This window comes from Enhydra lutris, unplaced genomic scaffold (genome assembly GCF_002288905.1).
Source record: "Enhydra lutris kenyoni isolate GAN:26980312 unplaced genomic scaffold, ASM228890v2 scaffoldscaffold8, whole genome shotgun sequence".
NCBI classification, from domain to species: Eukaryota; Metazoa; Chordata; class Mammalia; order Carnivora; family Mustelidae; genus Enhydra; species Enhydra lutris.
The window spans coordinates 17,322,310-17,335,424 of NW_019154092.1; the positions used below are offsets into that span (position 1 = coordinate 17,322,310).

General features: G+C 36.6%; 1 protein-coding gene across 1 annotated transcript in view; it reads left to right on the top strand.

Annotated features, from left to right (window-relative positions):
* LOC111142494 (mindbomb E3 ubiquitin protein ligase 1) overlaps positions 1 to 11,085 on the top strand; it is a 130,866-nt gene extending 119,781 nt beyond the window's left edge. Inside the window, exons 18-21 of the mRNA XM_022495703.1 lie at positions 1,296 to 1,374; positions 5,533 to 5,646; positions 6,938 to 7,038; positions 9,470 to 11,085. Of these exons, the coding sequence (XP_022351411.1) occupies positions 1,296 to 1,374; positions 5,533 to 5,646; positions 6,938 to 7,038; positions 9,470 to 9,610 (435 nt within the window). The 3' untranslated portion in view covers positions 9,611 to 11,085. The remainder of the gene's footprint in view (positions 1 to 1,295; positions 1,375 to 5,532; positions 5,647 to 6,937; positions 7,039 to 9,469) is intronic.
* Positions 11,086 to 13,115: the final 2,030 nt, after the last annotated feature.

Below are 13,115 nucleotides of genomic sequence, written 5' to 3' on the forward strand. Positions count from 1 at the left end.
TATATATATATATATACACATATTATATATATTAGGGGATTTGGCAAGTAAATGATTGTTTAATCAATTTGCTGGATTATTTTAAACTTTTTATGAACAGTTCAGATGTATAAACAGTTGCTTTGGAAATCTTTTAAAGAAATAGCACATCATTGTATAGAGAGAAGAAAAGAATTATCATGCTTTGGACACTGATGTTGTATTAGGCATTGAACTAAACACTCCACACATAATACCTGATTTATCCTTTACTACCCTGTGAAGAAAGGTTGTTCTTTATCATTAAGATAAACAGAGCTGTGGCTCAACAATGTTAGATATATTTGTTACTAGTGGAGCTATAGTTCGAATCTAGGAATATAAAGGATCTAGGAATATAAAAACCCACCATGTCTTACTTCTTTCCCCTGTTACTCAGCTATGGAAATTCTATGTACAGAGCAGGGTATAAGTTGGGAGAGTCCGTGGAGAGCATGTGTACACTATTTGATTAGTTAGTTAGGTGAGATTATAGGTGACTGGTGGTCATCACTTTTGGACAGTAGTATGAAGTGGCACAGATATAGGTAAATGTGAACGTGTATCAGAAGAGAGGAGAACAGGTGAAAGATGAATGTGAAGCAAGGGCATTGGGTTAGGTGGGGGTGAGAAAAGCCAAGCCAGGTTAAGAAGTAGCTACGCACTCAAAACTCTGAAGAAGTGGAGATGAAGAGGAGGTAAAATTGAGGGAAATTATGAATAGGTTGTGGAAGACTTGTGGCTTTAGAGTTTAGGGAGAAAGAACAGCCCAAGCCATGCACTCCCACCAGTGTGGGGGAGCTAACCAAGTCCAGGGAAAGTTCCTCCGATGTGAAGAAACAGAAATTCCACATGGGCTTTGGCCGTCTGCTAATCTGACTGGGTTTTTATTAATATTAGAAATCTAGCTTATCTTATATTTATTTTTATTTTTATACTTCTTTATTTGTTTTTTGAATTTTTCTGTCAAATCAGTTTTGGGGAAAATAAGTCTATTTTGGTCTTTCTTACCACAGAGGAAATGTAGTTTTCTTTATCATTCTTTGGGATAGGTAGGGAGACTAATATGGAAATAGAACCTGTGAAGGGTCAGGGTATATAAGGGTAAAAAAATGAGTAACCAAAAGAACAGAGGACCGAGGAGGAGTACATATTAAGTTTCCTGTGCTGAGAGTGTTGCCGTATAGAGGAAATACACTTGGTTACAAAAGGAACTGTTAGAGTTAGGAGGTTTATCTATAGATGTTCACACTTGTGCTATAACCACTTTTTTGTAGATTGAAGAATGTGTGGTATGCTCTGACAAGAAAGCAGCTGTTCTTTTTCAGCCTTGTGGACACATGTGTGCTTGTGAGAGTAAGTAGCCTATACAAAACTTACTCAGTATAAAAATAGAAAATAAAACAAATTATAGCTTGGAGTGTTTTGTTTTGTTCTGTTTTAATAACCCATGAACAAAAACACTGGTGGCCTCTATAGTACCTTCCATCTCTTCCTCTGTTACTATGCATAATGTCACCTGTGTCCTTCCCTGCTCCTGAGTGTTAGCAAAGACAGAATAAGCCAACTTCTACTAACTCACCTTTTGATTCATTTGTATCAGCACAAAATGATCTCCTCACACACAATAGAAATTTATTTCCAAAAATGAATTTTGAAACATTTAGTCTAGCCCTGCTCACAATTAAAATTAGCACATTCTCATTTGTCTTCACCTTGATATTGCCCTCCTGCATACTTTACCCACTACTGAGAACCACCACAGCAACCATTTGGCGCTATAATGTCTGGCCTTCTTGATCTTTCTTAATCTTTATGTCAGAAGAGGTTATAGGACTTTTGGGGAGAGTATATTAAAGTACAAATGATGTTTTAAAATATCTCTTAAACATATTCTTTCAAATGCCTTTGCTTTTTTTTTTTTTTTTTTTTTTAATAGTAACATATAATGTATTATTTGCCCCAGGGGTACAGGTCTGTGAATCATCAGGCTTACATATTTCACAGCGCTCACCACAGCACATACCCTCTGCAGTGTCCATCACCCTCACCCTCTCCCTCCATCACCCAGCCACCCTCTCCCTACCTCCCCACCCCAGCACCCCTCAGTTTGTTTCATGAGATTAAGAGTCTCTTATGGTTTGTCTTCCTCCCCATCCCATCTTGTCTCATTTTTTCATTCTCTACCCCCAGGATCCCTCCACTCTGCCTCTCAAATTCCTCATATCAGAGAGATCATATGATAATTGTCTTTCTCTGATTGACTTATTTCACTCAGTATAAACCCTCTGTTCCATCCATGTCTTTGCAAATGGCAAGATTTCATTTCTTTTGATGGCTGCATAGTATTCCATTGTATATATATATACCACATCTTCTTTATCCATTTATCTGTTGTTGGACATCTAGGTTCTTTCCATAGTTTGGCTGTTGTGGACATTGCTGCTATAAACATTCGGGTGCACGTGCCCCTTCGGATCACTACATTTGTATCTTTGGGGTAAATACCCAGTAGTGTGATTGCTGGGCTGTGATTTTCAACTTTTTGAGGAACCTCCATGCTGTTTTCCAGAGTGGCTGCACCAGCTTGCATTCCCACCAACAGTGTAGGAGGATTCCCCTTTCTCCACATCCTCGCCTTTGCTTTTTATACTTCCCCTTGTTCTTTACATATTCATGTACTGTTCAACATTCTCCTCTTCCTTTTGTTTTCATTTATCAATGAAGGATTTTAAGCAAGTTTAACAACTTATACCTTACTTAAATGGGCTCAATGTAAAGCTTGGTATTTCCTATTTTAAAATGGTTCAAGGGGCGCCTGGGTGGCTCAGTTGATTAAGTGTCTACCTTCATTCAGCTCAGGTCATGATCTCAGGTCCTGGGATGGAGCTCCCAGTGGAGCTCCATGTTGGGCTCCCTGCTCAGTGGGGAGTCTGCTTCTCCCTTGCCCTCTGTCACTCCCTCCAGCTTCCCGCTCATGCGCCTGCTCTCTCATAAATAAAATCTTAAAAAAGTTCAGTCAGTAGGTACTGATTTTCAATATAATATCTAAGTAATACACAAATTGTATGATAGATTAATCTCATTGGCATAGATTTGCTTTAAGCCTTGGTGATTTTTTTCATTCTGATAGGAGCTCATCAGCTAAAGAAAGGATCAAGGTTTCCTCCTGTAACATTCTCCTCACATAATTGTTTTTGTTTTCCAAAGACTAGTATAATGGCTATTATCAACTATAGGAGGACTTGTGGATTTCTGTCTTAAGTAAAAAGAGCTCAGGTTACTTAAGTTTTCGTAGTCTAGGGGCTAGCATACTTTTTCTTTAAAGGGTCACATAATATTTTTGACTCTGTGGGCCATGTGTTCTGTAGTAACTACTTAAAACTCTTTCCTGTTACTCAGCTGTGCCATTATAGTGCAAAGACAACCATAGATGATAGATATGTCAATGAATAGATGGGACTGCTTTGCATTAATACTTTATTTACAATAACGGGTACCTGGGGGCACCTGGGGGGCTTAGTCTGTTAAGCATCTGTCTCTTGATCTTAGCTCAGGTCTTGATATCAGGACTGTGAATTCAAGCCCCTGTGCTTAGGCCTGCACATTGGGTGTGGAGCCTACTTAAAAAAAAAAGTCTGAGCAAAAACAGGCACCTGGTTGGGTTTGGCCTGGAGGCTGTAGTTAGCCACTCCCACCACCCCCCTTACTCCCCCCTCCCCGCCCCCGTCCCCCGCCCTGTCCTGGACCTAAGTGAGACCTACAGAGACTTGAAAGCTGGTTATAATGAGTAGTTGATAATACAAATTTTCAGCCCTTGCTGCAGTACTTTCTCCAGGAGTTTCCCAAAGTTTTTACATTGTCTTTTCATTCATATGTAACAAGAGTAGCAGCTAACTTTTATTAAGCTCTTACCTTGACCAGACATTTTTTTTTTTAAGAGAGAGAGTGCGCGCGCGCTCGTGAGCACCAGGGGAGGGGCAGAGGGAGAGGGAGAATTTTAAGCAGTTTGTCTCTACATCTAGCACAGAGCCGGACATGGGGCTTTATTTCATGACCCTGAGATCATTACCTGAGTCGAAATCAAGAGTCGTACCCCTAACCCACTGAGCCACCCAGGTGCTCCAGATATTTTAATCTCTTTTAGAGTGTTTCCTCATTTATTTTCACAACACTAAGAAGTGGGTTGTTTTCTCCATTGTATAGATACATTGTTAAACATTTATTAGCTAAGGAAGATGAAATTGAGGTGGAAAATGCCTGTCTTTCAGGGACTGTATAGTGAAGCACTTAGTCCATTACCTACATCCCAGGAATGTGAAGCAGAGTATTGGAACCTTGAAGAGTACAAAATAGTGCCTTGACAGGCTAGAAGGAGGAAAGAATGTATCTGTTTTGGAGGGAAAGAAGAAAGATTTTATATAAGCAATATAACAACCTAACATAATAGTTAAAAGAATTTGAGATAATTGTGGTTATATATTATGCACTGAGCCACTTAAATTAGTTCTTTAAATTTTTAAGAAAAAGATTTGCCCTCAGATATAAGACAAATCCCAAATGAGGTTTCTACTAGCATTAGCTCCTACCTAGTGCATTATGCGTAAACCAGCATCAGACCCATCTCTCTTGAGGCCTTGACATGAGATTGGCCTTGATTACCCTTCTCTGTCCTCTGGCATAAGCACCATTGGGAGTATGTCCCCCATGTTGTTGTCCACGTCTGTGGTTTTGTGCTTTGTTAAAGTTTAGTGCCTGATCATAAATTATCCCTGGATACCTGTCACAGTTGTCATTTATTTTCCTTGTTTTTGAAATGATAAAGACACTTGGTGCATAGACTAAGGATATGGAGTATACTTTCATAGTAAATGCTAATGGGAAAGGATATATTGAACTGTATGTTATTTTGTAAATAATTAACAACTAGATGTAGAATTAACAAACCACAACCTATAATTGTGCCTAGGCATTTCTTCTTTGGGATGGGAGAGCATTCCTCTGATATATAAATATTAGAAAGTCCATTATGATACATATCTGATGTTTTCTTGACCGCTACTTTGAAAAAGTGGTTACTAAACAATTTCCTTATTAGATTACATCAGTTTACTAGAAAGAGAGGGAAGAGAATTCTTCAACATAGTTTATGTGAGCAACCGTATAATTAATTCTATATTAGTTAAAACTTAGAAGTATCTTTCTCCTTTATTCTCAAGCCTTAAGATCTTGAAATATTTCTTATTAAAAAAAAAAAAACAGAAAAATCCCTTTTCACAATTTGTCTAATGTGTTAGAAAATGTCATTATTTTCATAACAATGGGCTCTCTCTTCTAGAGGCTGCCTATGGAGAATATACATTCATAGGTTGATAACATTTTAAGAAGGTAGAATCGTGTATTCATAGAAGTCGTTTGATTATCTCAGTGTGAGATTTCAATTACAAAACTGAGAAGGGCAGCCCTCTTGTTTGCATTGTCTCTTGTAAGAAGTATCCTATTGTTCTTCCACAGACTGTGCTAGTCTGATGAAGAAGTGTGTGCAGTGTCGGGCAGTAGTTGAACGAAGAGTGCCTTTCATTATGTGTTGTGGAGGGAAAAGTTCAGAAGATGCCTCTGATGACATCTGTAAGTGTATTTTCTTGAGCTTTTTCTTACTTTGTTTTCTTGTTGGGACTTTCATGAAGATCTCATCTCATGTGTAGTACACTATTGCCTTGTAAAGCACAGGGTACGTGACCCGAATCTACAGAGCAACAGGTGGGGTTTGCTCTTGTTACAGGAAACTTGAAATTTTATTTTTCTAGCTTACACTATGATAGAACTTGAAGCATTTGTCTTTTGAGAAACTTCCGTGTAGGATATGAAGAGAATTGTTGTATTCTTGCTTAAAGAAAATGTGCTCTTTTTAAGATTAAATTTAGTGTATCTTGGCGGAATAGCGTATTACAAATTATTTTTTCAGTTACACAAGTATTAATGCCTCATTCCTTTGTGTAGCAGGTTTTACCTAGTGCATGTCCATATTTTATAGAGTAGTATTTATTTAGGACAGAGTAACTGTAGATATCCTGAAGTGTAACTCAGTGAAGAAGTGGAAAAATAAAAAGTAAGTTATTTACTTTTCAATCTTCTTAGTACTATAGCTGTATAAAAATATTTTTCATCTCTGCACTAGATATAAACTTGGATGGTATCTTTGATTTTTTGTTCTGTGTACACATGAGGAAGAACATTAGCATAACCACTTTTGCCCAGGGCTTTCTGTCTATCAGCAGTAGAGTAGAATAAAAATCCCAGGGACAAATTAACTAGAGTTAAGAGTAAAAGTCTGAAGAGTAGTTACAATCGAAATAAAAAATTTCCCACCATTTACCAGACTCACTGATCACAGCTTTTCTTTCATGGAGTTCCTCATCTCGGATCAGTAGCAAGGAGAGTTGGGCAGGGGGAAGAAGCCTAGGTTTTTGTGTGTTCTCATAAACATCATCTAAGAGATTTTACAATTTTTGCTGCCAAAACTGGCTAAAAAGTGCTGTGCTGTCTACATTCGTCAGTTCGTACAATGCAGGAGCAGAGAAAACAAGCATAAGATGTATTTGTGAGCTTGCCAAAGGAAGCAGGTAGTACCTTGGAAAACCCAGAAATCTGTGTGTAGATTGTTATCTAGCTGAGTTAAATATAATTAGAAAATAATGTGCAAACCTGTTTCTTTCTGAAGATTATAAATGAATGAGTATAATATGAATGTCACTACTGTATCTGTTGTCCATGAATGAGAAAAATTTTTAAAGAGGACATTTTAAAGAGGACATAATAATATTTTTGTGTTTTTAATAAAGCAGTAATAATTTTAGAAATAAAAAATCATTGCTATGTCAAAACAATCATACATTAAAATATTTTATTTATATTATAGCAAGTGGAAATATTCCAGTGTTACAAAAGGACAAAGATAATACCAATGTCAATGCAGATGTGCAAAAGTTGCAGCAGCAGTTACAGGACATTAAAGAGCAGGTAATAATGATTTTTCTTCTTGGTAAATGATAATTCTAAGAATGGCACTCAGTATTTTTCTGTAAGACTACTAGTGTCTTATGTAGTAATCATGGTTTATATTAGGGTATCAATTATAGTATTTGAATATTTGCAAAAGGTAATATTCAAAGATTTAATCAGGTACTTTCCAAAATAAGAAACGCATGGATGACCAATAAGCTCAGTCAGATTAGTCATCAAGAAATGAAAGTTGGGGTGCCTAGCTGTCTCTGTCAGTAGAGCATGTACTCTTTTTTTTTTTTTTTTTTTAAGATTTTATTTATTTGACAGAGATCGCAAGTAGGCAGAGAGAGAGGAGGGGAAGCAGGCTCCCTGCTGAGCAGAGAGCCCAATGTGGTGCTCGACCCCAGGACCCTGGGATCATGACCCGACCTGAAGCAGAGGCTTTTACCCACTGAGCCACCCAGGCGCCCCGAGCATGTACTCTTGATCTTAGGGTCGTGAGTTTGGGCCCCGCTTTGGGCATAGAGCTTACATTAAAAAAAAAGAAGAAGAAGAAACGAAAATTAAAACTACAGTTAGGTGTCTTTTCTCACCTGCCGGACTGCATGGAAAACTCAGTGTTAGAAATTGTCAGTACAAAGTGTTAGAATGTGTAGCAGCTGCAACTCACATACTGCTGTTGGGAATATAAATTAGTAAAAACACTTTGGAAAAGTTGGTCATTATAATCATATAACTAAGCAGGATATTATATGGGGACACAAACTTGGAAACAATTATACAGATGGTGTTTAAAACCAAGGGTAGTGGTTTTCTTGGCTGGGATGGCGGGAAGGGAGCATAAGGGACATTTCTTTATAGAGGGATAGATAAAGTGCTGATTACATACGTCTGATCAGTTTGTGAACTTTTATCAAACTGTACATTTATAATTTGTGCACATTTCTGTATAGATGTAATACTTAGGTAGAAAGTAGAATACATAAACACACACATATACACATATACATATTCTCTCTTTCTCACACACGCACACCATAAAGAAAAGCAAAGGAAAGAAAAATGCAATATTTAGAATAGTTGGTATCGGTGAGGGGTAGATGGAAAGCATTTGGGAGGATGTATGGAGTAGTTTCAAAAGATAGAGTAGCTCCCTGGTATTGTCGAAGTTGGTTAACTTTATTTCATATAGGCTTTAGGCTTGGTTTATTGATTTAGACATTCTTTTTTAGTTATTTCATTTCTTTGTTATTTGGGAAAAGATGTAATTCAGAATGAAGTATTGTAGTATATTAAAGGTAAAAAATATTTTTATAACTATAAAGTATGAAATATGTTATTGTGAATCAATAGCTTTCCTAGAGTGTTTTTACAGACGTACACCTAACATACTTCTAAATTTTTCTGAGTTCCTGAAGTTACATTTATTAATATGTAACTAAGGCTAATTGTTTTTAACCCAAGGGGGTTCTACATTAATAGTAACCCAGGGAAGCATGTTTCAGAGCAAGAGCTCTGGGCTCCAGAACCCCGTTCACACCGTGGAAGGTGTTTAGCCCCACCAAAGCCTCAATTTCCTCGTTTTTAAAGTGGGAGTGATAATAGGGCTGAGATTGTATCATAGTGTGTGGCATGTGTTTTTAGGGACATCTCTTCACTGCTCCCCTTCTCCAGCAGGCCTGATATATTGTCATGTTTTCATACAAGAACAGCAGAGTACCCCAGAGTTGGGGAATTAGACTAAATGTGGCTATTTTTGTCCATTTCCTATTGGATTTTGGCATTTGCATTTTTTAAAAGATTTTATTTATTTATTTGAGAGAGAATGAGAGAGCACAAGAAGGGGGAGGGTTAGAGGGAGTAGCAGACTCCCCGCCGAGCAGGGACCCCGATGTGGGACTCGATCCCAGGACTCCAGGATCATGACCTGAGCCAAAGGTAGTTGCTTCACCAACTGAACTACCCAGACATCCCATGGCATTTACATTTTTTATTTTATATAGTATTTATTTTAGGTAGTGCCTTTGATATAGTCCTGACAGTACAACCAATATTTCTGTTTTATAGGGATGACATTTTAACTGTTTAAAATTTTTAAAATTGGGTGTCTTGGTGGCTCACTTAAACGTCTGTCTTCAGCTCAGGTCATGATCCCAGGGTCCTGGAATGCAGTCCCACATTGGGCTCCCTGCTCAGCGGGGCATCTACTGCTCCCTCTGACCCTCTCGCCTCTTGTGCTGTCTCTCTTTCACTCCCTCTCTCTGAAATAAATAAATGAAATCTTGGGAAAAAAAATAAAATTTTTTAGATTAAATTTTTTTTTTTAAATTTTAGAGTAACAAAAGGTTGAAACAGCAAAGAAAATGATGTTACAAAATTGTTACCTATTACAGTTTCAAACCATAAAATATCTCAGCATTTATTACTTTGTTATCTCACATTCCAGACCATGTGCCCTGTGTGTTTGGATCGTCTGAAGAATATGATTTTCCTCTGTGGCCATGGAACGTGCCAGCTCTGTGGAGACCGAATGAGTGAATGTCCTATTTGTCGCAAGGCTATCGAACGAAGGATTCTTTTGTATTAAGAAACTGTGTTTTCTTAGCTGAAGTATTTGGTCATGAGCTCTTCTTAGTAAGCCATTAAGCTAGTTGGAGGTTCTAATGAATTAATTTTTAATATCATAGTTTCTTTCCTAGAGTGTAATTAGACTGTAAATGTGCCAGAACAAAAAACCTCTACAAGACAGTGTTTGAAGTTGTGGTTTTTGTTTTTGTTTCTTTTAATTTGAAACATCAAATCCATGTAATTCATAGGTAATTTACTTGTCACTTCTAAGGGGAAAATCCTTTAAGGATCTCCTGTTGTTTTTGTTTTTATTGCATTTTTTTCTTATAGTTTATAAATTTGTTAGACCTCAAGAAATGTAGTTCCTTATGATCAGCTATCCTTCAGTTTATATGATTTTACACAGTGGGTTGACATAGGTACTCAGAACAGTCATGCATCGAGTGAACGGGGCAAGTCAAACCATTAGGTCACATGTGTTAAATGACAAAATTAGAATATAAGTTATACATAGTTAATACTGCAGAGAGGATTATCTTTTTAAGATAAGTTATACAAATGATTGATTCTGAATTTTTAGAGTAAATGGAAGCATGGAATGAGAGAGTAGTGACTTTGCATTTAGCTTAATTTCTAGACTTAAAAGGAAAATTGTTTAACTTGAACCAAATTTCAAGATGATTGACATGGAAAGGAAAAATAAGCAATCATAGTGGGGTACTGAAGTGGGGGAAGTGGCCAAAAATGAGTACCTATTAACTGACCATCAACAGTTGTCTTTCATATATGTTAATCTATACACTATTCTGTTTACCAACCATTAAAAAAAAGTCTGTGAAAAGTGTACCTCAGTTTTCCCTGTGGTTATCCAGATTTAATCTGACCAGTGAAACAGTGTTGCCCTCTTTGGGCATCTGAGGTCTCATGTAGCTTTTCTTGTGTACTGAATAGTACCCCAGTGATCTGAGAAGGATAATGCATTGTCCCAAAGCAGCAATCTTTTTCTTGTCCATATCTGTTCATTCTGACAGTGATACTGGTTCTGTCTTCATCATAAGCCCTACTTCCATTTTCTTTCAGTTGCTAAGGCTGGTAAGAAAACACTATCTTTATACCAACAGGTGAGGATATTTAAATTGCCAACAGTATCCAAGACATAGTAAGTAACCTAATAATAAATACTTACTTTAGAAAGCGTGACCAGGACATTTACAGAAATATGTCTGATTACCTGTAGTTTCTTTTTTGTTTGTTTTTTTAAACTCAGACTGATTCTAGAGCATCTGGTCATTTTCCTGCCTTTGAATGAGTAGTCTTACTCTGTCTATAGGACGAACCTACATTTAATAAGTGTTTTGGGGTCATTGCTGCTAGATTATAAAAATATCAGCTGTTTACAGTGATGTCTACTATATACTGTGTACAAGCTTATTCCTAAGGGTGTAGTTATCTGGTATTTTTTTCCTTTCTTTGATTCTGGTTCTTCTTTTTTCTTTCTTTTTGTTTGTTTTTGTTTTGTTTTGTTCTGTTCTGTTGGTACAACAACAAAATTTAAGAATATTCCTGGCAAGTTAATGGCTTTTGCCTTTGCAAGTCCTGGTGAAAATAGTGGTGAGCTTTGCTGGCTGATTTTTTAGTCTCAGTAATTCCATATCTGTGTTTAGCTGAATAACTTAGGATTTAGAACAATAAAATTTTTATAAATTTTAAATTTGAAAATTTATATGGATTCTGTTATCTAATAAAGGGCCAATGAGGCTATTTTTTAAGCCATATTTTAAAGTTATAGAAAGATAGAACATCTGACATGATGTTCACTTAACGAAATAGGCTGTTTTCTTTTAGATTTGAAAATAGCAAAAATCAGGATTTTTTTTTTTCTTCCGTGCCATAGGCTGCCCATCTCTTTTCCACTAGATCAGCTGGAGAGGAGGAAACACCTGGCTGACTTGTAGCATGGTTTGGCCATCCAGTGAATTCTGTGGTCTAGAGCTCTACTTAAATCCTTTTTGTCTTTGGAGCTTGCAGTGCTTAAACTTAACATCCCTAAAAGACAATTTCATTTTCCACACTAGTTTATTTCTTCTACATCCATATAAAATGCAATTAACGTAAACTATTACAAAGAGTCATAAGGTTGCTATGATTGTAATGCTGTGTACTTGTGGATTTTCTGTATTTGTACCACTTTGAAATTTGTTCAGTGAATAGAAGCTGTTTCTCTATTCATGTTTTCAAGTATCTGAAGAATTATTTTAAGTTTATTTTGTGTTTGTGAACAAGAATAAGATTAAGAACTGAGTTGTTTAAATGACCTTCTTCTAATTCTGTGAAATCGCTACCTCTTATATGTCTCTCAGCAGCACTTTCCCAGTTAGATATGTTTCCTTCTCATCAGCTCATCATCATGTGCCTCAGAAGAGCTTTTACTTTTCCTAGAATCATTAAATAAAACATAGCAGACATTCATTCAAAAACGTATTTATTGGGCCTCAGGGGCTAGATAACACAACGTTGAAAAAATGGTCAGCATCTTAGCACACACAGAATCTATCATGCAGCAGTTGTGCATTTGAAGAAACCTAGAGCCAAGAAGGGATCCAGAGGTACTGATAACATTTCTTCCTAATGTTTCAGAAGAGTTGTCATTAAGTAGCATTTGGATTCCTCTCTGTACCCCTCACTCCTACTATGTATTCTCCTCTAAGACTATCAGCTTTGTTGCCAGAAACTCACACCCAACTTACTAGATGGTGCTATTCTACTCCTTTTTGTTCACATAATTTAACGTTCTTACTGCTTATACTATATTTGTATTTAATTTTATTGGGAGCAAGAAGGCTTGCAAGAGAGGATCATTTTGCATTAGTGTAGGAATAGTATATTAGACAGATGTTTAGTTTAGCTGGCCAAATCATAATTAGACAAGATGTTTGTAATTTTAAAACATTGCAGATTGACCAGCTTGTTACTGAGACATAAGATTAATTGATGTTGAAAATAGTGTTCTTAAATTTGTTATCTTTGATGGCTTCAGCCTGTAAGAGCATTTTAGCATATTGAAATGCATGCTGCTTGAGATTTGTCCAGTTGGAATTTCAAAGCTTGCTGGTTCATGTTCTTGTTTACTATGAATTTTGGACGTTTTCCGACTAGGAATTAGTTACGCTTATAAACTAAGAGACTTAGTGATGGGATAGGATAGGGAGATAGTATGGAGTTGAAACAAGTAAGAAAGAAAAGTCAGTGTTTGAATTTAGAGAAAGAAGGGGTTTAAGAATTCATGTAGATTTCATCAAAACAGTAAGCAGAAAGAGTATACTTGATAGAATAATAAAAAAGGTTTTTTAGCCAGTTTTTAGTGTCATTTAATTGACAGTTGCTTTGTAAACTATACAGTTTAATGCATCTGGCTTTAAGAAAAAGTCCAAAGGAAAAGCACCTATCCTGTCAAGAGTATCTAAAATGATATAGTAATAATTTGTGTAAAATTGAATTTTTGGAATAGAATTCTTCTTTGCATT